The 27,035-nt window shown below is 44.0% G+C and overlaps 1 protein-coding gene across 2 annotated transcripts in view; it reads right to left on the bottom strand.

The window, feature by feature from the left end:
- The window catches only part of LOC147679802 (histone H2A.V-like), a 171,541-nt gene that overhangs the window by 120,716 nt on the left and 23,790 nt on the right, over positions 1–27,035 (bottom strand). Inside the window, exon 2 of one of the 2 annotated variants that reach the window (XM_086944755.1) lies at positions 9,273–9,348. The exons of the other annotated variant lie outside the window; for it this stretch is intronic. Within the exon in view, the coding sequence (XP_086800881.1) occupies positions 9,273–9,348 (76 nt within the window). The remainder of the gene's footprint in view (positions 1–9,272; positions 9,349–27,035) is intronic. 2 annotated transcript variants of the gene reach the window in all.

Raw genomic sequence — 27,035 nt, 5'->3', positions numbered from 1 at the left:
TCGGGACCATATTCTGTACTCAACCACGATATGAAATATGTGAAGCAACCTGTCGATTAATTTTTTTAAATGGATGTATTACAGTTTTGTAGAAGCACCTGATACCGAGTCTACCATCACATTTTTTAATAAGATATTGTTATTGGAAGGGGCCCCAAAAGTAATCATTACAGATAATACAGATAATGGCACACACTTTGTTTCAGAGAGAATTTGTAAGTTTATGGGCAAGTCAGATATAAAACACTTAAAAGTTGCATTGTACTCTCCCTCATTAATTTATTTATTTATCTTGAGTTTTATATAGCGCTGGCTAGACCTGGAGGAATCAGAGCGCTTTACATAAGGAACAGCGAGTTGCAAGTTCCACATTTTACATAGGTTACACAATGATTACATAGTAACGACAAGAGTTACTAGCGAATAGCATATAAGGATACCTGATGAAACCACAATAGCACAGTAGCATGTATTGCTAGTGTGTAGTGGAACAGAGAGATGGAAAGGCAAACAGGGGAGAGGAATGTAGATATAGTCAAGGTAGATAGGAGAGGGAAAGTCCATCAGGGGAAACCAAGCAGTCAGTGTGAGAGACAGATAAGCCAAGAAGAACCATAAATAACAATGTCCGAAGTCTGGCTGGGTAGGTGACGGCCAAGGGGTCCGGACTCCTCTGTAGCTGCTTAGGACAGCTCCACCGGGCAGCAGCCAAGGGTAATCGGTCTCCAAGAGCAGTAGAAACAGTTTTGGTTTCTGACCATGGAAAGTCCATCAGGGGGAACCAGGCAGTCAGTATGAGAGACAGATAAGCCAAGAAGAACCAAGAATAACAATGTCCAAAGTCCGGCTGGGTAGGTGACGGCAAAGGGGTCCAGACTCCTCTGTAGCTGCTTAGGACAGCTCCACCAGGCAGCGGCCAAGGGTAATTGGTCTCCAAGGGAAGCACAAACAGTTTTGGTTTCTGCCCATGGGGCATCCTCAGAGTTTTACAGACAATAGCGCTGGTTAGACCCAGAGGTATCAGAGCACTTTACCAGGGGATTGTAGAGATTAGAAGGGAGTGCTGGTCGCATTGACTCCAAGGGGTCACCAGTAATGAATTAATAGATGACGCGTAGTACCCTACAAAAGTGTGAAGTCAGTGTGCCTGGAGAGCTCTCTACACGCTCCGATTATTGGAACAGACCTCAAGGGGCAATAGGGTGGGCACACCGCGGCTCCCAGGTCTCCCCAGACAGGTCGAGCAGGTCATGGGGATCAAAGATATTGTTGCCAAAAATAGTGTTGTAGCTGGGAGCCTATTGGGCTAAGGTGGGAGTGCAATGCCTGCTCCTCAGTGACTCACCGTTGCACCGCAAGTAGTGCATTCTCCTTACAGCCGCTCCCGGTCACCGCGCCGCAGCGCACCAGCCTGGGATGTCGGACTCTTGTTTCCGAGCCCCGCCGTCCGCTAATACGTCAGCGCAGGGCCAGATGCAGAACAAGGGGCACGGAGCTCCGGAGCTTGCTGCAGTTTAAAGGCCATATCTGCATGTTGATGCAGAGCATGAAGCGGGCCATGAGGACGTGGCTTCTATTTCGTAGGTGATTCCGCTGGCCGCACCGTCCCCCACTGCAGTCACGCCATTAGTATGGCTCTAAAGTCCACGTTTGTGAGCCACATTACCCAAGTCCGTCATAGCAGGACCGGCCTCCAAACTAGTGGATGTGTTGCTTGTGTGATGCTTCAGGTAGTTCTGTCAACAGGGACTCACGGGCGAGGCAGCACCAGGTTCAGGGGGATCCGCTACGGGTCCGCTCTGGTCGGCACAATTTTACTTGCCGGAGCCCAAATCTCCTCACAACCAGTTTTGGGCTAAATCATTCAGGCTAGAGTGGTGGAGTAAAGCCCAGGCGCTTCCGATGGAGTTCCAATGCCAGATCCTGTCTTTTGTGCAGAGCTAAGGTGAGATTAAGCACAATTCTGGGTCATGGCGTGCCGGGTCGGCATGGAGCATCAGCTCCGAGGGGCTGACAGCTGTTTCAGCCACGCCACATCAAATGGTCTGGTGGAAAGAGGGAATAAGGTTGTGAAATAGGTGATTGAGACGGCATTAGGATCTGGGTTGGATGTGAGTGAGTTTATCAGGCAAACAATTTGGAATCACAATATGTCTCCCCACTGTACTACTGGAATATCTCCTTTTACTTTGTTAATTGGCAGGGAAGCAGATACCCTTCTGTTCCCAAACTAGTTGAAGGAGATGTCTTGTGATGACAAAAATTAACTTGAAGGAAGTATCTGACAGGGTGTTCACAAAACAGACTCTCATGAAGGAAAATTTTGACAAGAAATGTGGCTTGAATGGTGAGGGCGTTTTGGTAGGGGACTGGGTCTAATTAAGAAACCAGTAAAGGTAAAGAAAGGAGAGTCAATATTTTTGATACCTGAACTGGTGTGTAAGATCAGTAAAGGAGCTGCTTTCGTGGGAAATAAGGGGTGGTGGAACAAAAGACAACTAGTTAAAGTGTCTCCTGAAAAAGCTGAGATAATGCATCGTAGAAGGAAAAGTATCGAGGACGATTTTGATTGGGGTCATTGGTTGGATTCGGTGAGATCCCCTGTTCAATCTGCCCCACCTCAAGACACTTCTCCATCTCAGGTTTACTCTAACACCCTACCTCAGGTTGACACTAGCACGTGCATTAGTAGCTCAATCAGGGGTGTGTCATTAAGACACCAAAAAGGTTTGAGGATTTCATTACAAGACAGGAGGCTACATTATGCATTAATCTTTTTAATGCAGCTCACAAACACAGCCGCTTACATCACAAAGGTAGGAATAAGAATTAAGTGACATCATAGTATCCATAAAGGCCAGGTGCCAAGGGAGATCAGCCTCTTTTAAATGCGGCTCTCAAACAGATAAGTTGTCTTTCTTAAATCTCTATCTTTACATTGCTTAGAGTTTTTTCTGTTAAGCCACATTTTATATGTTAAGCTTTATTGAGTTAGCTCATTTTGCTTAGCTTTACGCTTGTCTGCCTCTCATTGTTTGGCTAGATGATCCTATGATTTACCCTGTACTGTTAGCTGTACTGCCATCCTGGTTCGTTTGACTCTTCCCCTTGCTTCATGCCCTCGGACTGATGCTTGTCGGTTACTTCTAACCTCTCCCCACCCCCAAGACTTCCAATTTTTGGTCGTCTTGCCCTTTACCTCTGTCTGGTCCCTGTCCCTTTCGGATACCTTTGCGCTCTCTTTCCCTTATTCCGCGCTGTTCCGCGTTTGCCTCAAATGCCTCCTTTTGGCCTTTTTTCGGCCGCTTTCCCCCTCACTGCCTCCGTTGCGGTGGCTCGCTCTCGCTCCGATATGTGGAGCTCATGCGTCATCCCTTATTAGAGGAATGACCCTTGGTAGCCGTGCCGCAGCGCGCCCTACCTCGTAAGGGTCATTCCTCTCTCCTCCGTGGGTTCAACTGCCTCGAGCGAGTCAGTTACCCTTCGGAGCCGAGAATCAGCTGTTTTTGCCTTGTTTCCACTCAGCGAAATAGATCGATTTAACATTATTGTAATCGGAGCAGTAGCAGAGTCAATACAACTCTCTGCTTACTCTAACTGTGCCCTATACTTTCATTAAAAAAAAAAAGCAGGATAAGCTTTCCTTTGTCGTTTATATTACCTATACTGCCTTGAGCACTATACCCATTGTCCTCATGTCAGACATGGAGAGTGAGGACGCTGCAGCTTCCTCTCCCTCTCATAATAGTGATACCTTTAAGAACTTTTTGAAAAAAGAAATGAGAGCATGCATGCTCGATACTATTAATGAGGTCATGTCTCGTAAGAGCACTCTCAGCGATGTTGGGCAACACCCTAACCGCCCTACAAAGTCTAAAGCACCTGGGAAAACCAAGCACACTACGGGCAGTTGTGCGGGGAACTTTGGAGGTCCAAGCACCTCTCTGGATTTGGGAAGCCTTAGCGCTCCAAGAGGCATTGGTGCCCCTCGCGGCACAATGAGGTTGGGTACCCCTAGCGGTACAACTCCGGAAGGTGTCCTAAGCGGCACAAGTGGTGATGGTGCTAGTGCTCAGTCTGATACCTACTCTGACGTAGAGGAGACTTTCGACGAACCCTACGACGAGTTCATTTTCAACCCTATTGATTACTCTTTCAATGACTTTGACCCCAACTCCTTCTCCGAGTCAGACCCTCCTCCCTCCTCCAAGGATGCCATCCTTGACCCCCTAGGGGGAGAGATGTTTTCTCCTGAGAATATGTCACGCCCTAATAGCTCTAAATGGTCCCCCCAGGAACATGTCGGCAAGTTTATAACCAAATGGTTAAGAAACTCCTTGGAAACTGATACAAGGAACACTATGCGGGCTGAGTGCCCGAGACCATGGATTGGCAATAAGGTCTGCCAGACCCCCAACCTTGACCCAGACCTTATTAAATTTCTTTTTAAGCTGGGAAAGGACCCAAGAAAAGGGCTCGAAAGAGCATTTAAGTCCTGCCAGGACCGTCTTCTAGACATGCTAGGCCCTCTCACCAAGATCCTTGACCTTGCTGAGGAGTCTTATATTTCAGCTACTCCCCTTGACGCTGCACTCATTAGGGGTTGGAGCCAGAGAGCTATTGTGCTTTTAGGGAATGCTAATTCGAGCCTGAACATGGAAAGGAGAAAAACTGTCCTAAACAGAATTAACCCCAAGCTTGGGGACCTTGCCGACAAGGAGCCTTCGTCCGAGCCCCAAGGCCTACTTTTCGGACAAGACATGATTAAGTCAATTGGCAGATATGTTGCGACCTTTACGGCGCTTGATAGGGCTCAAAGCAACTTGAAAAAAGTCTTCCCCTCTAATGTTTTTGGTCAGGCCGGAAGAAGGGGCCGTTCTTCCGGACGTGCCAACTTCCGGCCCTATATTTCCGGCAGAGGAAGAGGTGGTGCAGGAAGGGGATACTACCCTTCGAACAAACAGTTTTATCCCAAACGAGGAGGTCGTGGTTCCCGAGGCAGAGGCTTCTCCTCCCGTGGAGCACCTAATATCAACACCCCAAGTAAGTGCCCTTTCTTCTCTTTCCCCTCCAAAGGTCGGGGGAAGGCTCAAATTGTTTTACCATGTTTGGGAAAGTTATACTCAGGACCCGTGAATCCTACAAACAGTCCGCGGGTTCAAGATAGACTTCGTGGACATTCCTTACCAATCCACGACTCCAAGACCTTTGGACCTCCCCTCGGAACATCCAGCTATCGCCAAGGAGGAGGTCTCCTCTATGCTAAAAAAGGGAGCTATTATCGAGGTTCCTTGGTCACAAAAGAATTTTGTAAGTACCCTTCTTGGGTACAGAAAAGGGACAAAGGTTGGAGGCCAGTGATAAACTTACGGGAAGTAAACAAATACCTAGTTTATCGCCACTTCAAGATGGAGGGCATCCATCTTCTCAGGGACCTTCTCCTTCAAGGAGATTGGTTAGTCAAGCTAGACCTAAAGGATGCCTACTTTACTATCCCCATGGCCAGGGAACATCAATCCTTCCTCCAATTTGTTTGGGACGGACACCCCATGGCCAGGGAACATCAATCCTTCCTCCAATTTGTTTGGGACGGACACCTCTACCTATTTCAAGCTCTCCCCTTCGGTCTCTCATCCGCCCCCTGGTGTTTCACCAAGGTCATGAGAGCCATTGTTTCGATTCTGAGAGCAAGAGGCGTTCGCTTAATTATATACTTAGACGACATCCTCATCATGTCTCAAACCCAGGAACAAATTTTAGAAGACCTCAGGGTCTCCATGGAGTTGATAGAGGATCTCGGCTTCATTATAAACAGAGAAAAATCCATCCTGACGCCCTCAAAATCCCTCGAGTTTCTAGGTTTCACCGTGAACACTTCAAGCTGTCTTCTTTCACTGCCGAAAAAGAAGATTGCCAAAATTCGAAAAGAAATCAGGTTTGTCCTGAGACATCACTCTCTCTCCCTATGAGAATTAGCCAGACTCTTGGGTCTTCTTTCTTCTTCGATCCAAGCTATCTTTCCGGGTCCCCTGAACTGTGCTCTCCAGAGGGTGAAAGCCCAAGCTCTCCGGTCCGGTCTCTGGTATGGAGACAAGGTCTCTCTAGACCAACCAGCGAGACTGGAAGTCTCTTGGTGGCTGGACAATTTGGATGCATGGAATGGAAGGGCTATCTTCGGTTCCACCCCAGACTTTGTCTTAGAGTCAGATGCCAGTCTCCACGGCTGGGGCGCTCGTCTCCTCGACCAAGACACCGGTGGGGTTTGGACCCTTTCGGAGTCCTCCCAACATATAAACTTTTTAGAGTTGACCGCTGGACTCTACGCCTTGATGAGTTTCAGACACTCACTTCAAGGCAGATCTGTCCTACTGAAAATGGACAACGTTTCTGCGGTCTCTTACATCAACCGTCTCGGTGGCACGAGGTCCGCGGACCTATCGGATCTGGCCAAGAAATTATAGATGTTCTGTCTGGAACACAAGATTTCCTTGAGAGCATAATACCTTCCAGGGAAATCCAATATTTCAGCGGATTGGAACTCGAGGTTCCTTCAAGATTTCAGCGACTGGAAACTCGATGTGACGATCTTCAATTCCCTCAACATTCTTTGGGGTCCTTTCGACGTGGACCTTTTCGCAAGCAGATTGACCTTCCAACTCCCCCAGTATCTCAGCTGGATGCCAGACCCGGGTGCTCTAGCTGTAAACGCTTTCCTCCAGCCTTGGGCTCCCCTTCGCCCTTACGCCTTTCCCCCTTTTGCAATGATTCAGAGGGTTCTTCAAAAAGTGAGACAGGAACAATGCTCCCTTGTCCTGATAACTCCTTTCTGGCCATCTCAAGCCTGGTTCCCCACAGCTCTGGAACTTTCTTGCGACGTTCCCTTCTTGATTCCCGCAATTCAGGGCCTCCTCCTAAACGCAGACGGAGAGGATCATCACCTGGTTCTTTCAGGGAGTTTGAACCTTCTTGCCTGGAAAGTGTCAGGCAATCTCACCAATTGTCTGGACTTTCGTCGTCTGCTCTCACTCTCCTCGGAGAGTCAGAGAGTCATGGGCACCTGGAACCCATTACAGATACAATAACATCTGGAAGAAATGGTCTAGTTGGTGCTTGGAGAGGAACTTGGATCCCGTGGAGGCTCCTATAGTTTATATTGTTAATTTCCTTGTCGAAATCTATGAGAATGGTCTCTCCTATAGATCAATTAGTTGTTTTAGATCTGCAATTTCAGCCGGTCACGCTCTTGTCAATGGTAAAACGGTAGGTAAGAACGTTATTATCTGTAGAGTTCTTAAAAGTATTCGCCTTAAGAGACCCCCTCGTCCTAGATATCAATCCGTTTGGGATGTTAAACTTTTGCTTGATCTTTTTTGTTCATGGCCTAACAATTCTCTCCTTAACAGGAAATGTCTCTCAATTAAGCTTGCCTCTCTTTTATGCCTAGTTTCTTGTCGCAGAGTTTCCGATGTCAAAGCTCTGGACATCTCTAATAGATGTTATAACATGTTTGGTGTTAAATTCGAAATATTTAGAAGAACTAAAACTATGTCTGATTCTATCTTTTACCCTAGTTTTGATTCTCATCCAAAACTATGTGTTGTTTATTGCATGAAGGAATACGATTCCAGAATGTCTAACCTTCGTCCTCCTGATGCAAATCAACTCTTAGTTTCTTAGGTTAGTCCCTTTAAACCCATCTCATCCTGCTTTATCGCTAGGTGGGTTAAAATTGCTATGAACCTTGCTGGTATTGACCTGTCTAAGTTCCAGGCTCACTCTCTCAGGAGTGCTATGGCCAGCAAGTCATTCTGGTCTGGTGGTAAGTTGGATGCTATCCTTAAGTCCGCTGATTGGTCTAATGCCTATACTTTCGCACATCATTATTGTAAACCAATTGAACATGTTTCTGATGCAGTTATTCAAGGCTACCAACATGCATAATGTAGCCTCCTGTCTTGTGATGAAACTGTGATTCTCCTATTAACATGATGAGAGAATCTGGATTTCATTAAAGACACAGAGGCTAACATTATCCCTCCCGTCCCTCCCTGAGGGTAATTGTGAATTAATATTTAATCTGGTTTACAATTTTTTCATGCTTTCTTACTCTGATGTTTTTGTTCATGCTTCTTATGAAGACCTTTTCTGTCCTTTTCGTTGATTTACTTTGTTTTCAATTTCAGACAATTCTAATTGATGAATCTACATGGAATTCAAGATGGTCTACAATTCTTCATTCAAGTTCAAGCTTTATTCTTCTGTTTCAGCTTCTCCTGTCACTCGAGGCATTTAAAAGAGGCTGATCTCCCTTGGCACCTGGCCTTTATGGATACTATGATGTCACTTAATTCTTATTCTTACCTTTGTGATGTAAGCGGCTGTGTTTGTCAGCTGCATTAAAAGATTAATGCATAATGTTAGCCTCCGTGTCTTTAATGAAATCCAGATTCTCTCGTCATGTTAATAGGAGAATCGCAATTTCATTAGCTATTAAGACATTAGTGTCCAGAGTTTTTATTCATATTGTTTTGCTTGTTTAGTTAAAGTTTGGCTTAGTTAATGCTTTACTTTTGTATTATGACATTTTCTTGTTTCATTTTTGTAAGGCAGAAGGTGTTGTAATGTTGGTAATAATGTTGGTGGTGATGCATCACGCAGGCAGTGCGAAATGCATTAGAACCACATTGTTGTATTTCTTTGAATGTGGTTCACGCATGGAGTGGTCGCTGGTTTGCGTTCGAATGGCATCTGCCAGTTGCCGTTCAATCACCGGACTAGAAGGCTGCTTGTGTAGTGGGTGGAGAATTTGTGAATAAACGCTTCATCTTCAAGAAATGCTATCCTGCCTCTCATTTCAGACATCCACCTGGCTTCAACCTGAATTCTCTTGTTGCCCCTATAAAATGGATCTACTCTATTTCTGCCACCATTCTTCTCCTCAACCTTCTTAGATGCCACAACCTCTTCACTTAACAAATCAGTATCAACCATGCCACCACTTTCTTGTGCTTCTCTCTCATTAACTACTTCCAATTGCGCACCCTCCTCTCTGAGATCACTACAGTAACATAAGTCAGGATCATTACCATTCCCCTGAAATAAATCTTCATCAAAATCAAATTTAAATATACCACTGCTACCAGCATTATTCCTGGAAAAATAATAAATTTTTAAAACAGCAATGCGCCTGAGGTTCCATACCTTACAGTCGCTTAACACAGCATTCCTTAAAACCTTGATAACTTCAAAGGGATCAGAAAATTGCCTTTTACCTTTAGTAACTGTTGTAACTTTAATCTTCCAGTGGTACCTTCCGTCCACCCCTCCCCTCTATCCCAGTGAAGTTCCCTAAAAGAAAAGAAAAGGAAAAGTGGCAATAAACTGCTCAGAGTGGTTAGCACCGATTGTTATCGCGGCCAAATCCAGTGGAGAAGGAATTCGTCTTTGTGTGGACTTGCGCAGTCAAAACGACAATATATGGGTGGAAAGACATCCATTGCCCATAATAATGAAACGCTGAGCACCATGGGCCCTGCAAAATACTTCAGCGTGATAGACCTGTCCATGGCATAGCACCAAATTGAACTCCATCCAGAGTCAAGACCACTCACAGCGTTTATCACCTCATTCGGAGCATTCAGTCAAACGTACCATGTGTTTCCAGGACGACATACTTGTCTATGGACAGACGGAGGATGAACATGACGGTGTCATAAGACAAGTTTTCAGCAGACTCATGGAGGCCGGACTGACTGTGAAGAAAGAAAAATGCAAAATAAAAATGAAAGAAGTTGAATACTTGGGCCACAAGATAACAGAAGATGGGTTCAGACCTAAGAGCAGTTTAAACCAGGCGGTAAAAGAGGCTCCCAGCCCCAAGAATAATGAAGAACTAAAGTCCTTCCTTGGGCTATTGAAGTATATGTCTAAGTATGTTGACAATTTTGCTACCAAGTGTGAACCTATGAGAGAGCTCATGAAGAAAAACAAAGATTTCTTATGGAATGAAGAACATGATGCAGTGGTGACTTCATTAAAGGAGGAATTAATAAACTCTCCGGCATTAGGTACTTTTGACGCATCAAAAAAAACTATCCTGGCTACAGATGCTTCCAACAAGGGCCTGGGCACGACCTTGATACAGAAGGATGGGAAAGAGGAGAAGATCATCACATTTGCATCCAGGAGTCTTACAAACCCTGAACGGAATTATTCCGTAATTGAAAGGGAGGCCTTGGCCTTTTTCTGGGCTGGTAGACATTTTCAAGTTTTTCTTGTGGGGTTTAAGGTTCACCATCCGGACCGATCATAAACCCCTCACCTTCATATTCTCTGTGAAGGGGTTAGAAAATTGTAAACCTCGCATCAGCAGATGGATCCTGGGACTGGAACATTATAACTTCAATGTGGAGTATGTACCTGGCAAGGAAAATAAAATTGCGGATTTCCTGTCAAGGTCCCCGTTACCAGAAGTGGGGGACACAGAAGAACCTCTTGACACTCCCATATTAATGATGGAGATGCCTGTGATCACAGAAAAGGAATGGGAGGATGACATGAAGGAAGACAAGGAGTTAAGTTCCCTAAAAGAATATATGGAAAAAGGATGGCCGAACAAGAAGAATGAACTTGAAGCCGGCATTGGGAAGTCAGAAACGAATTAAGTGTCATCAAAGAAAGAATCTATCGCAATCATAGAGTGGTATCACCCAAGGGCCTCAGGAAGAAGGTCATTGACTTGGCACATGAAGGCCATCTGGGGCGAAGCCTTACCAAAGCCAGAGTCAGATCTAGTTTCTGGTTCCCCAGGATGGACGCCATGACTGAACAAGTTGTAAAGGATTGCGGACCGTGCGCCAAAAGCGACAAATCGAAGGCTGTGCTAAAAGCACCATTAGCTCCAGTAAAGGTGCCAACCAAACCTTGGAGCAAGCTGGCCAGGGACATCATCGGACCTATCCAGGAATTAGGAGAAAGGAAGAGATTCATGCTGGTCTTAATTGATTACACAACCCATTGGATCAAGCAGAAGTTTGTGCACAGCGTCACCACAAAGGTGGCGATTGAGTTCTTGAATGGAGTGTTCGTCGAAGAAGGCATACCAGCGACTTTGGTGACAGACAACGGGGTGCAGTTTATCTCAGAAGAAATGCGTGCATTTCTCAAGGAAATGGACATTAAACATGAGACAACAGCTTTGTATTGCCCAAAAGCCAATGGCTTAGTCGAGCGTGCAAACAGAATCATAAAGGAACATATCCAGTTAGCTGCCACCAACGGACATGACATAGAAGGTTCCCTTAGGAAGTGTCTGTGGGCATACCACACCTCACCGAATAAAGTCACAGGCATTTTACCTTTTGTAGCATTGCGTGGTAGAGAACTTTGTACTAAGTTGAATCCTAGTTGGTTGAGTGGTGGTGAGGCTAGAGGAGTGGATCAGGAGGTAACAGCGGAAAAGATCCAACTACACCAAGACAATTACAAGCAGTGGTATGAAACGAAACATGGGGTGAAGGATTCCCAGTGGGAGATTGGTGACATGGTACAAGCCAGGAGGAACAATAAAGTGGGGGCCACCCAAAGTAAATACTACACACCTTGTAAAATTGCTAAAGTGCTTAAGATTGTGGTTCAACTTGAAAATGGTCAATGGTGGAGTTTTGATAATATTGTAATTGCACATGAGTAATGTTCTGTGTTCAGTTTAGCATCCATATTGCGATATAGAATGTCTTCAATCCCACAACTGTGGGTCCTATTCTTTTGTTCATTGTCACCCATATGGAAGGGAGATGTGTTGTAACTTTAAACTCCTAGTGGTACCTTCCGTCCACCCCTCCCCTCTATCCCAGTTGGTATCCCCTGCCCTGAAGCTTACAATAGAATGTTGGTGCACTCTCCAGTGAGGAGAGTGGATGGTTAATAAACAGGTCTTGCTATACACCGGAGTCCTTTTCATCAATTTCATAGTTCCAACAGTAACCTACCAAGGTTTCTTAACTTTGACCCACATACCAACTCGAATAACAACATTACAATCCCCTTTCTTGAGATCAAACATCTGTTTGTACTTAAGGAGCTAAGCCACAATAGTTTCCCTAATCTTCTTCACCAATAAGGTAGAATCTTCGTTTTGGGGCAACCACTCAGGATTACATTTAGTCCTGGCTCCTCTACCTCTTATAATATAAAAAGGTGAAGTTTCCAAAGCCTCATGGTTGGTAGTTCTATACATCCACAGAGTCTTAAAATCGTGCATCTGCGAATCAACCATTCTTGATAGCTAGTTGAATGGCAATTTTGAGAACTCTATTAAACCACTCAATCATGCCATTCACACTGGGATTATACAAGGAAATAGTCCTATGCTTATCACCAATGTTACTGAAATAACCTTAAGCTAATTTAGACATGCACTGTACCCGATTATCACTGATAATCAGTACAGGCAATCCCTCATCCACGGAAACCCTGACAAGAAACTTAAGAACTTCCTCAGAATCTATTTTTTCCAATGATTTTGATTACAGATCACCTAGAAATCACATCAATAAGTGTTGTGATGTACTTAGTTGGGAAGCCAATGGGGCCCATAATGTCAATAGCCACTGTGTGCCACGTTTTACTTGGAATTATAGGTTCACACATGTTAGGTCTCAAGGTTTTGAGAGAAGTATCTGAATTTGCACACCACACACAATTCCTCACCATTCTTTCAGTACACATGCCCGTGTCAGGCCAACAATCTTTTGACTCTTTGTTTTGTTTTAACAATGCCTGCATGCCCTTTGTGACACAACTTTACAATTTTAGCACACAAAAGAGAAGGAGGAATTACTTGTTCACCTCTATTCACACTACCTTGTATAACCAACAGTTCATTCCTCACTTCTCAGAAAGCTTTCAAATCCTTTACCACTTGGTGCTTCACTGTCCAACCCTGTTCTACAAAGATAATAAGTTGCTGCAAATTAGAATTTAAATAATAATGTGTCTTCCATTCTTCTAATTTATATGAAGTCTTGAAGCATCATACACATTCTTGCTATCCTGACAGAAGCTTTGAATATACCTTCAGTGGTAGGCAGGTTAACCAAGGGATTGTGGTCGGAATGGACCTTGCAATGCTTACCCCCAAATAAAAGGCATATAATGCTCCAAGACCCGACTACAAGTAAGAGTTTCTTTTTCTATCACTGAAAATCTTTCTTCAGAGGCCGCATAAACAATACTGTTCTCTTTTCCTTCTGATGTAATCTGAGGGAGTACTCCACCAAACCCTTTGTTGCTGACATCTACAGTGATCACATTACTCAAATTAGGATCAAAACTTTAAAAAAATAGGTGCTTTCTTGATAGCCTTTTTTATATCTTCGAATTCTTTCCTGCAAACATCTGCCCAAAGAAATTTTACCTTACACTTCAAAAATTGTCTAATGTTGAAAACTCTATTGAAAATGCTTTTGATGAATTTCGCATAAACCTTCACTAGCCAAAACTAAGGATCTAACCTCATCCTTATTGGGCGGGTGTGGGGCATTTTGATTGGCTTCAAGAAGAGATGGTTTGGTGGTGACCCCTTCACTACATAAGACATGACCAATGTAAGTCACAGATGGTACCCCAAATTTGCATTTAGAGTGGTCCACTGCCAGGCCACTTTCTTTCAAAATAGTTAAGACCTCATCCAAAATCTTATCATGCTCACTATGGGCCTTTCCAAACACCAAAATGTTATCTTCAATGCATCTGACATTCACATGTTTTCCAAACAGTTGAAACATAATTCTTTGGAAAATTGCAGCAGCTGATTGATGCTAGTCCAAAAGGCATCATTTTATATTGGAAGCAACCAATAGGCATGATAAATGCAGTCAAACATTTACTCTTTTCACTTAACACTATTTGGTGATATGCTGCTGAAAGATCAATCTTAGAAAACCATCCAGCACTCTTCACCATAGCTAACATTTCTGAAATGTTAGGAAAGGGAAATTTGCCCACTACAATGTTGGTATTTAAGTGACGCAAGTCAATGCATAATACTAATTATCCATCTTGCAGCCACAATCGGAGAAAAACATTCACAGGATTCAATGGTTTCAATTATATCAGCCTTAACCAACTTCTCCAATTCCTTTTCTACTTCCGTTCTGAGAAAAATAGGAATATCCCTCACTTTATGTAATTTAAGACATGCATCTTTTTTTAAATAATGGTATGCTCAAAATTCTTGAGCCTCCCGATAGCGCCGGAAAAAACTTCTGAGAATTGCTTTAATACTTCTGCACCAATTATTTCATCCTCACCCATACTCTTAACCTGATCAGGATTGTTGGGATTTAAAATAATCTTTAGCTCTCTCTGGTCTTTCCAACCCAAACCAGAGGGCCATTTCTTAGACATGTGCTTCCCACAAGACTCCCTCTTCTTAAATCTGCAAACTAAAGGTCTATACCCAATAACATTTAGTGTTTCTACAGAAAATCCTTCTGGGTGAATATCCAAACAATTACTCTCCTAACGACTTTACAAACATTGTTCTCCATACATTTTCATTGACAATCATATATGAAGAACCAGAGTCCGCAAACATTTACACTTCCAATTGTCATCAAACATAAAGGTTTTTTCCTTTCCCCTACACTGCTATCAGTAACATTTAAAATGAACAACTCCTCTGACTTAAAATGATCTTCGTTTTCACCTGAATCATAAATAGTCCATCTTTTTACCTTTCCTTCCTCATCACTGGAGCTACAATCATCCACATATTTAACCTGACTACCCTTCTTTTTCTTACAATCTTTAGCAAAATGCTTCAAAACGCCACATGCCGCACACTTTTGTTTGAGTGCAGGGCAAAATTTACTGGATGCAAGATGTGAGCTGCTGTAACAGTGATAGCATCTGAAATTCACTTTCTTTTTTCTGGAACTCTTGACTTTTTACACCCTCTTTTTAAAATGTATTAAAAGACCTGGCTCTAACTTTAGTAACAACCTCCCCAGAAAACTCCATACATTCACTTTTCAATGCTCTAGCACTGCGGCTGTAAAACTCCGCCTTTCTTACGATAGCTAAAATATCCTTTAGCTCAGCATCTCCATTTATCCATAGCCTTTCCTGTATAGCTGGATCTTTGGTATGCATAACTATCTGATCTCTAATGAGTTATTCCTGTGAATGATCAAATTTACAATCACTTGCTACTTTTCTTAATGCCACAACATACTCATCTAAAGTTTCATTAGCGTCCTGTTTCCTTGTAGAAAACGTATGTCTCACAATGCCTATACATATTTTGGGTGCACAGTGGGGGTCAAAATCCTTAAGTATTCCATCAAAAAATGTACATCTCCATCATCTGGTGTCTTAGACATTTCTTCATACACTTTCAAACTTCCTAGCCCACAGAATGTAAAAAGATGTTATTTTTCCTTGCTGCAGGCATTTTCCCATTCTCATCAATAGTATCCAGAAAGAAACAGGCCTTCCACTCCTTTCATCTCATGCATAGATTTCCACCTGCCGGCCAAAACACTTGTGGGGGTAATAGTGAAAAACGTTGTGTAGCCATGTTAAAAACCACAAATTAAAACATGTTTAAGTATTTTCCTGATCTAAGTTAAAAATAAAAAAATGAAGTCTTGGAGTAAGGGTCCAAACTTCACTCAAAGGGACTAGTTTACTTATCCTATACAAAGTATGGGTAATAACTTAGTATCTGCATAGCATTCAAAAATAATATTACCAAATAAGTACTTCACCAAGCTTTTATACGCTGCACTTCACTCAGCTTTGATATGTCACATCCACAGGTAAGACACGTTGGCACTGACTGACAAAAATAATAACAGTCAGCAATTTGAATGGCAGGTAAACTGCACCAGATAAGCACTGGGAACTTCACTTAACCAAGATGGTGGCACGTCTAGCTGTGCGTGTTACATAGGAAACGCGAGCAGTATTGCACTCCATGGCTACAATAAATGCTTGGTCACAAAGGCTCGAATATGCCCTAGGATCAAGGCATGCGCGTCCACACAATTCCATCAACGTCACACACACCTTACGTTCCAAGCGGGAAGCATAAAAGCTAATCAGCGCTGCCGAAACGGCATAAAGGGGTCAGATTTCAAGGCTCGAACATTACTTGAAGGAATGTACAGCACTGCAAGCCCTCTTGCTGCGCCGAGCTGCGTCAACAGGAAAGTGCAGGGATACGTCAAATGTACAGCAATACGACGCATCCCAGTACTTTCCTCTGTGCTGGCACACAAATGACTGCCTAGCACCAACACAGACACCCTTGTACAAGAAGGGAAATCTTCCGGCACAAAAACAATAATTGATGGCATTTTTCTCCTTCTATGTGTGCTGCAGAACGCAGCACACATAGAAAGACTGAAATACGAGGAGAAATAAAGGTATTTCTTCTTGTTGCGTCACTTTAATGCCTCCTCTGTATTTCCAGATTACGAAAACTTGTAAATCTGGGAATGCCTCAGAATCTATGGGTGTTGCGTGGGAACACCCATAGATGCTCCTCTTTGATATCCCCAGGAGGCTAAGCGTGCGCAAGCAGCTCTGCAAGCTCCACTGGCTTCCTGTTGCCCAAAGTGTGCGCTTCAAGGCCCTGGTACTGGCCCACAAAGCTTTACATGGCCCGTGCCCATCCTACTTAAGGGCTAGATTTGCGTTCTACCAGCCAACACGTCAGTTGCGATCGGCCACCCTCAAACATATGGTGATTCCTAGGTTCAAGAGGGTTGGTCTAGGTGGCCAATCTCTGGCGGTTAGAGCTGCCTCCTTGTGGAACAACTTACCGGACGCTCTGAGGCACACGCCAAACCTGACTAGTTTAAAAAAACTTCTCAAAACTCATCTATTTCAGCAAGCGTTCTAGCTCCACTGTTCTCAGCTGACACTAGGTCTCTCTTCCGCGCCAGGACAGTCTTGACTAACAGTGCGCGTTACAAATCAATATATAACATAACATAGCATAACACCCACAGCCAAACCCATGGAACACCCCTTTCACGCAGAGTAACACGTGAAAGGGGGTCACAGGATGGCTTGCAGTGGCGCAGGGACCTTTTAAATATGCCCCTATATTTAAAAAACTATATAAAAATGATACTAATAATACTAACAGCTAAAATAATATACTAACTAATATATATTAAATTATTTAAAAAACTATATTTATTACAGTATTAAAGGAAATGATAATATATCCAGGGATCTTCTTTAAAACTATATTACATATAAAAAAACAATATTCTTCACTTTGATATTCTGTTCCTTTACATTTTTAAAGTGCCACTATTTTTTACAAGATATTTACGTTGAACATTATTTTTTTATCAATATTTGTTTCATTCAACAGATCTAACATCTACCTTGTTAGCAAATTGTCCGAGAATTAAAGAATTGCACCACGGTTATAAAGTAGGATCAAGTTAGTGTCAAGTTAGCAACACCTTTATGACAGCCAGCTTCCTAAAATTAAGCCCAGCATACACAGAGGTACATTCTAGAATAAGGAATTCAGGCTAACTCCAAACTTTTGTCCAGTCCTCTCAGAACCCACAGGTAAGCACAGTTGTCAGTTCTGTGTCCCACACCATATAAATTGTGGCAGCCCTCCACCCCCCATGTTGTCATTTGTGTGCAAAGTCACAGTGGTGACCAAAGAACAGTGCTATTAATGCTCAATCAGAGCATAACTAAACATACCAAAAAGGATTCAAATGATCAAGAATGGGCCAGAGCAGCTCCGGAAAAGAGCAGAGAAAAACTAGCAGACTTCGACGTGTTGCTTAGGTCCAGAGTAGGAAAACATATCACCGGGCCCCATTTTTGCATGACAACCAAGTATGGCATGTGATATTTAGTACTGACCACCAAACCAGACACGGATGTCTCAAGACCATGTGAGTGATAAAAAGGTTTCCTTTTTTGCGAGTTACACAGGAGAAAAGCGAACCAACACTTGGCAGGCAACAGTGCTCTGCCGTTAATCCAATCGCCTCCCGACTCTCAGTTCAAACCCCGCAATACAACAATGGGTGACCACGTGACCTCGAGGGTGCGTGGCTTCCCCGTGCTCCCGTGACCTGGGTGACCACGTGACCTCGAGGGTGCGAGGCGTCCCCGAGCTCCAGTGACCTTGAGCTCATCATAACAATGTCTAGCCAGGAGACTGATGTTCAGATGTTCATCTGAGGTTTCATAGAGAAGCTAAGACCAGACTCTTATTACAATAGCCGTCTCTGACCAGTCCTACTAGCTGAGTTAAGGCTGATTTTTGGAATCTGAACAAAATGGCACTATAGTGACGCTGCACCTAGTTCCTAAACAACACATAACCTTTATTTGGGCCAATGTGTTCCTAGAAAAGCCCCTTCCTACCTTAGACATCAGAGTGCCATAAATAACCCTGCCCCAGTTCAAGATGGTGTCAGCCATTCTGAATCTGGAAATTGTAAGTAGGCTGTGTTGGTTCAGGCCACTCTCTGACCAGGTCTTCCTTTCAATGCCTTAAACCAGCACCCGGAGAAGATTAATGTATCGAGGTGGCAGAAGAATCTGGCACAAAACCTCCAGCCTCAACAAGATGGAAGAAAAAAACATTCCAAGTGCCTGTGATGTCACAATTAGACCAGAAAAATTCTGTGACATCAGACCCATCATGACAACGTATGCGATGACGCTGAGCAAAGTGGCTCTGTAAGAACTGTGCTTCTAGCTTTGCAGTGAATATTTACTCTTGAGCAATATGACCAAAAAACAGGACAGTCTTGGCAGGTAACCATCATTCAGTTATAAATTGCACAAGCTGATAAAGCAGATTAAAATAACAGTTGCAAGTGCAGCCCCCACTGCCAGGCAGTAGTCTGCTGCTACAGACAACGCAGAGGGGTAGATTGATGAACTTGTCACCTTGCTGAGCTGCACTGCATGACAGGGAGAGGGCAAAAAATGCACAATATTTGAGGCAATATGACTTTCTCCATCCTTAGTACTGCAGCACCATGTGGCTTGCAAAAATGAATATGCTACACAAGTTGCTATCATGTTTTTCAAATGTTCTGGTTAACCCGCCCCCTGCAGACTTTGTAAAAAAAACCAGTTTAGGAGGGTCAATACCCTACAACTGAAATGTTCTTGTGAGTATTGCAAGGGTCTTTATATAATAGCCCTGCATTTCAGGCAGTGGAATGCAGGGCTAATATTTAAAGACATACTTACAGCAGGTTGTCCCTTTGATTCGCAATCATCTTGCTCAAATTGAGATCTACTCCTAGGATGCAGAATAATTTGTATGCTTTCCTAAAACTTACCCAAGTGATTGGTCCTTTCCAATGGAACCAATATAGAGAAATGGCACAAAACCTTGATAATAACTGGTGTCACTACTCAATTATGACCACTGGCTAAAGGTTTGAATATGCCATTCAGCACAAATATCTTTACAAACAGACAATTTAAGGGTTTAAGGGATGGTAGATACAGGCTACTAGGGTATTTAATTCCAATTTAAAATTATATCTCAGGAAGAAGCAGAGGATGTGTGGAATTGAATTGTTCTGCTCAGAATATTCTAAACTATAAATAAGTAAGATGAGCCCAAAGACCAAGACAAAAAGTGCAGAGAATAAGACATTTAGGGTACTGGGGAGCTGTGTATGCTTGTTCAAAAGCACTTCAGCTCAACACAGGCAGAATATATTCCATAACTGCCGTAACGGTAATAGATGACATGAACGTAACTTCAGCACTGGTCCTTTTACCCCAGGTTTCCTGTTTGTTGCAAATTTGATCTTGATAGTACTTTCCTATCAAACGTAACAGATTAAAGCTTTTCTCACATTTTGAACAATTGGAATATTTACTGCGGAAGAAGCTGATTAAAAAAACATGTGATCCTAAATACCAGTCTTGGAGGTAGGTTGGAAAAATATAAGAATTAGACGCCAATATCTGTACTCTGAATGCCGGGCAGGTACTCGCACACAAGCGGCTGCCTTGCCAGAACCAATGTTCAGAGAATTAGAAATTAAAAAGTCTGTCCTTTCAACTAGAGCACGTGGCTGGATTTCTCCAGCAGGCTATGGCCACAGAAGATATCAAAATACCTGAAGTCCAGAATAACAAAAAGAAAATGGGGGAATGAGCAGCCAGAAGGTGCATCACAGAGAGTATTCTGAAGACTGACCGCGCTGCTGCTATACTTGCTTGGTGAGGCCTCCAGGTGGGGAGAAAGGCTAAAAAAAGAAAAGAGAAACCATTATCTATAATCTTACTGTAGATGGCAGATCTACAGATTTTATACCCCCCAGCCATCAATAGGAGGCTAGGGAGTTGACCTATACAATACTTAACATGTAATTGTTTGATGAACAATTTTGACCCCTACAAGAACTGTAAAGGTCCCGCATTTCCGCATTCTGGGACAGAGTACTGGCTGAAATAAACAAGGTTCTAGGTAGTATGTTTCTGTGCCAATCCTTAATCTATGGCAAAGGTTTCAGACTTATACAACTTTTATAAAATAGCATGGAAACTTATTTTATTAGCTTAATAATGGATGTCATCAGATTGGATTGGAGCATATGAGTTATGTGCTTTATTCCAAAGAAATGGATGAGTGCTCTGCCACATCCCCAATGGATGTCTAAAGACAGTTGGTAGGATTTGTGGGCCCGATTCACAGAACTAACTTAAGACAAAATCCTAAACCTCTACTTTTGGTATTCACAGAAGTTAGGCTTTTGTCTTAAGTTTGTCTTAAAACAAACTTAAGACAGACTTAAGACAGTCTTAAGACAGAACTCAAGACAGACTTAAGATAGACTTAAGACAAATTTAAGACAGACTTAAAACAGATTTCGGATTTTGTATTACGTTTGTTTTAAGTTTGTCTGAAGTCTGTCTTAAGTTTGTCTTACGACAAACTTAAGAAAAAATCCTAACTTCTGTGAACACCAAAAGTAGTAAGTTTAGGATTTTGTCTTAAATTGGTTCTGTGAATCGGGCCCAGTGTACCTCTATAATAGGGAGGCAAATTATCATTGAGATAATCTGGTCATGCAATTAGACCCGAGACGTTGTTTAAGGCACCATAGCATGGTTTTGGAACCAAACATATATTTATAGTCTGAACTTCAAATGTATTGATTGAAGATTATAAACATATACAGCTTTTAAAGCAAATAGAGTCAATGTGATAAAATGCAACTATACATTGGTGAACATGCCTGTCACTAAAATCAATAAGCTTACAAAAATCAAAGTGAAAAGAATTAAAGCCAGTTGTTTATTTGAGGAAATTCTACAAAAGCTACCATCAAGCAACTCCAGATGTTTTGAAAGGTGGGCCCAGAGAGTGTAAAGACATATCAGGACATTAAAATCCTCTTTTTGAACGGGTGTGCTATGACAATATAATGTGCACACATGCCTAGTTGCCAGTTTGGGAGCGAATGTACTCAGGGCGCCTATAGGGAAGACTATGTGGCAGAATGCATGGTGCATGTTGATCTTATTCTAACCTAGGAAAGGGCTTTTGGTCCAGGGAAATTTGAGCAAATAGCCATCCATGATGTCACTGAATTCCCTTCAAGGCTAGGAACACGTTTTAACTGGAATTACAGATTCCAAGGAAGTCTTTTGGATTCACTGTATATATGCTTTTGGAATTTGGGAGAAGTGCACATTTTAAATAGCTATGGGGTTTGTGAATACTTCTCGGCAGGTTTTGTATTATCAGCGTCTGAAATATACAGGTTTATTTTTACCAGTAGCAATTGAAAAGTAGCCACTTTAACCACTTTTGCTTTCACTTACGATTGAACCAATTTTATTAACTCAGTGATGGAATACAAAATACAAATCAGCAGTAATGTGATGTTAAACACAGGTCCTTTAGTTGTGAGAAAGTGGGCCGGCAGGCCACAGGGAGAAAGGTCAGTGCCTTGATGTGAGTTACAAAGGAGTTTCCACTGCCAAACATACCAGTCCGCAGAAGTAAACAGTTTTCTCTAGGTGTACCTTTGCAGTTCTTACGTAGCTGGTTGAGAGCAGTAAGGCTGTTTTTAGGGAAAGTGAGTGAGATTTTATGTGGGCACCCAACCAAACAACATTAACCATTACAGTTAAAGACATAAAAAGGTCCACTTCAAGTTTAATTAGTAAGAGAACCACTTAATAAAAGTAAAACAAAAGTAAAGGGCATTGCTCAAGAAGTTAATAAGTAGTGATAAAAAACGAAAATCACTAGAATAAACCTCTAAAATAGCCAAGTCACTATACTGATGTCTTAAGTGGAAAAGAAACCTATCCAGTCAAACTAGCTGGGACCTGTCCAACCACCTGGAGGTAGGACCAGAGTTTTGGCAGAAGTTTATTGTCTGATTCCAAAGAAGTCTCACTTAGAATTAGTTCCAATGTTTGAGCCAGGAGACTCTGGTATTCAAGCCAATGGCAAAATACACATGGTGGTCGCCAGAGGTCACGCTGAACAAGCAGTTTGGCACTACTAATGAGAAAAATGTCAACTGAAGCAGAGATAAGCACATTGGTGTAAGGCGATGCTTAAGTGGGGGCGTACGGAGGCGGTGGCGCTCCATCAAGACGAGGCTCATACTCTGCACAAATACCTCAAAGTAGTGGATTGGAAGACGCTGTTGGCTGCTTTGAATACATATAGTGAAGGTCTAGTTGACTAGCGCTACCACTCATGCTTATAATATCACGTAACCTCTAACAGGTCTGAGACTCTGTGCCCTAATATTACTTACTTGTGCTATTAGCCGACATATGCTTAACTTCCTCACTTCCTCCGTACTCTCATATTGATACTACCGCCTGCCTCTTCTGCAAATATAAAACCGACGCCCCCCTGTTTCTGACCCTGATGGTCCTATAAGATAATACAATGACATACATGGTTGCTTCAGGTATATTACTAGGCTTATGTGGGGACAACAAGGGTCCAGAATAGGAAGGACTTACTCCAATGATTGTGATAATATCGACTGGGCTGATGCCGCCTCATGACCTGGTAAGTGTGCTCTACCTCCGTTTCTGTGCCCCATTTGTGCCCTCTGTGCCACTGTTTTTCCCCTCTGTGTGCCCCGTTTTTGCTTCTGTGCCACTCGTTTGTCCCTCTGTTGTGCCCCGTTTTTGCCCTCTGTGCCACTGTTTTCCCCCTCTGTGTGCCCCGTTTTCGCTTTCTGTGCCACTGTTTTTCCCCCTCTGTGTGCCCCGTTTTTGCTTCTGTGCCACTCGTTTTTCCCCTCTGTTGTGCCCCGTTTTGCCCTCTGTGCCACTGTTTTCCCCCTCTTTGTGCCCCATTCTGCTTTCTGTCCCACTTTTCCTCGCCCCCAGCCCACTCGCTGCTCCCGCCTCCCAGCTGCTCCTCCCTCCCACCTCCCCATATATGCCGGACGCTGCGTGGCCACGCCGCTGGCGCGTCAAAGGCGCGCCTAAGGCAAGCCCGTCAGCGCCCGTCCGCGCCTGGACCGGGCCCAGCACCAGAACGCCTGGACCCCGTGAACGCCACACACCAGACTCCGCTACGACGCCAGCACCCTCCACGTACTCAACGCCGGCCGAAACCACATCTGCTTCCAGGCCACCCCGAAACGGACCCACAGACCCTTCTCCTGCCGCACCTGCAGCTTCACCTGCGACAGAGCCACCAAACCAAGGACTGGACCCAAACACCTCCGCTGCATACTCCTCAACACCCGCTCCGCATGCAAACACGCCGTCGAGCTCTGGGATCTGCTCGACACCTCCACCCCAGATGTGGCCTTCCTAATCGAGACCTGGTGGAACGACTCCTTGGCGCCCGACATCACAATAGCCATCCCGGGCGGCTACAAGATCACCCTCAGGGATCGCGCCAACGGAATCGGAGAAGGAATAGCCATCGTCCACAAGTCCACCCTCAAGGTCGCCACCCACGCAGACGACACCCTCAACACCACCGAACACCTGCACTTCTGGATCCACACCAACCCCTAACACCACCCTTAGAGGAATACTTGTCTACAGACCCCCCGGACCCCGGGCTCCGTTCAGCGACTCCATCGCCGACCTCGCAAGCACCCACGTACTCGCCTCCACGGACTACATCCTCCTCGGGGACCTGAACTTCCACCTCGAGAACAACGACGACGCTAACTCCGCCATGCTGATCGTCAACCTCGCCAACCTCGGCCTCAGACAACTCGTCACCACACCCACCCACGCCACTGGCCACACGCTGTATGCCCACCAACCCAGACGCCGCAGCCCGCAACCTCAGACAACGGATCGATGACTGCGCCAACACCCTCGCCCCACTCAAGAAACCCTCCAACAGCTACGCCAGCAAGAGAGCCACCTGTTTCACTGACGAGCTCCAGACCTCCAAATGCGCATGCCTGAAATTGGAGAAGAAATGGCTCCACGAATGCACAATGGACAACCACGCAGTCCACAAAGACGCCACCTGCAGACATCACCACCTCATCAGATTAGCCAAGCGATCCTCCTTCAAAGACCTCCTGGATAACAATGCACACGACAGCAAAGAGCTCTTCAACATTGTAAAAGAACTCTCCAACCCCAGTGTCAATGCCAATGACATCCCGCCCTCACAAGAACTGTCTGACTCACTGGCCATCTTCTTCCACCATAAGATCACTGACATCCTTGACAGCTTCAACACCACGACCGCCCGACTACACCAGACTCCACCTCCCCTGCGAACACCACCAGCACCAACCGCTTGACCTCCTGGTCCAACGTCAACGGCGACGAGACACGCAAGGTCATGAACTCCATCCACTCAGGATCTCCGTCAGACCCGTGCCCACACCACGTATTCAACAAAGCAGATGCAGCTATCGCACCCCAAATACGGAAGGTCATCAACAACTCCTTCAAAACAGCGACATTCCCGGAAAGATGGAAGCACGCCGAAATCAACGCTCTACTCAAAAAGCCCAAGGCGGACCCCAAGAAACTCAAGAACTTCCGGCCCATCTCCCTGCTCCCGTTTCCGGCGAAGGTCATCGAGAAAATCGTCAACATGCAATTGGCCCACCACCTCGAAGACAACAACATCAGGGACCCGTCCCCGTCCAGATTCAGATGAAACCACAGCACCGAGACAGCCCTTATCGCCGCCACAGACGACATAAGGCGCCAACTAGACAACGGCAAAACATCAGCCCTCATCCTCCTGGACCTGTCAGCCGCCTTCGACAAGGTGTGCCATCGCACTCTAAAGACACGCCTCCAAGAAGCCGGAATCCAAGAGAAGGCCCTTGACTGGACCATGTCCTTCCTCTCCGCCAGAACCCAGAGCGTCCGCCTCCCACCCTTCCAAACCGAAGCCACCAACATCATCTGCGGCGTCCCCCAGGGCTCATCCCTCAGCCCGACGCTGTTCAATGTCTACATCAATATAACAAAACAAATACCAATGCTGAGAAATTCACTTACCACTAAACAATTCACATAAGTAGCTGTTTTGAATCAAGCACAAACAACTTGCTTAAAGTATAGCAACATACAAATTTTAATCTTTCTTTTTTGATTTCTTCACCTTTTATAACACTGTTTTTTGGTGCATGGAAATACAAGCAGTTTTATATACAATATATACAACAATCATGTAAATAACACAAAAACATTTGCACACTTCATACATTCTTGGCCATTCAGTCATACAAAACACATTCACACGAAATAATTAAACGAAAACGACAATAGGTCACCGTATCGGTTGGACTGTTGTTGTAAATTAATGGAAAAAATCCTTTTGTGCTTTTACAATTTTTAAAGTCTTTACAGAACTCAAATCGAAAAGAGTGTCCACATCTCTTGCTAATGGTTAAGAAACCGTTGTGAAACCATGAGTATGGACCAGATACGGGACTGAGCTGGTCGACGCGTTTCGAACCCCTATTAATGGCGGGGTTCTCCTCAGGACCAAAAGGGTTCTTAAATCAATTGGCCAATGATCCAAACGTGAAAGAGTAGTATTTCCAAAACGAGGAAGGGTGGTATTTCCAAAATGAAGTGCGCGCGGGGGCCGCTGGAACGATGGCGTCTAACTCGCCATGGATTCCATGTCTTTCCTTGTTGCTAGGGAGGAGGGCTTGGGTTGTTCCACCGCGGTTGAGAGAAACTTCGGCACTTCACACAGGCGTGCGGGATGATTCACCCTCGCTTGCTGCGTGGTCCTGAGGAGAACCCCGCCATTAATAGGGGTTCGAAACGCATCGACCAGCTCAGTCCCGTATTTGGTCCATACTCATGGTTTCACAACGGTTTCTTAACCATTAGCAAGAGATGTGGACACTCTTTTTGATTTGAGTTCTGTAAAGACTTTAAAAATTGTAAAAGCACAAAAGGATTTTTTCCATTAATTTACAACAACAGTCCAACCGATACGGTGACCTATTGTCGTTTTCGTTTAATTATTTCGTGTGAATGTGTTTTGTATGACTGAATGGCCAAGAATGTATGAAGTGTGCAAATGTTTTTGTGTTATTTACATAATTGTTGTATATATTGTATATAAAACTGCTTGTATTTCCATGCACCAAAAAACGGTGTTATAAAAGGTGAAGAAATCAAAAAAGAAAGATTAAAATTTGTATGTTGCTATACTTTAAGCAAGTTGTTTGTGCTTGATTCAAAACAGCTACTTATGTGAATTGTTTAGTGGTAAAGTGAATTTCTCAGCATTGGTATTTGTTTTGTTATATTGTTCTGGTTTGACTCAGCCGTGCTGAGTTAGGAGTCAAGGCCCTTGTGTGTTTTTTGGTTCAATGTCTACATGGCCCCCCTCGCACAAGTGGCCTGCCATCGCGACCTCAATATCATCTCCTATGCGACGACACCCAGCTCATCCTCTCCCTTACCAAGGACCCACACACCACCAAAACAAACTTCAACGAGGGAATGAAGGCCGTCGCCAACTGGATGAGGATCAGCCATCTGAAACTGAACTCGGACAAGAC

Source organism: Lissotriton vulgaris, chromosome 11 (genome assembly GCF_964263255.1).
Source record: "Lissotriton vulgaris chromosome 11, aLisVul1.2, whole genome shotgun sequence".
NCBI classification, from domain to species: domain Eukaryota; kingdom Metazoa; phylum Chordata; class Amphibia; order Caudata; family Salamandridae; genus Lissotriton; species Lissotriton vulgaris.
This window is presented reverse-complemented; position numbering and strand designations above follow the sequence as displayed.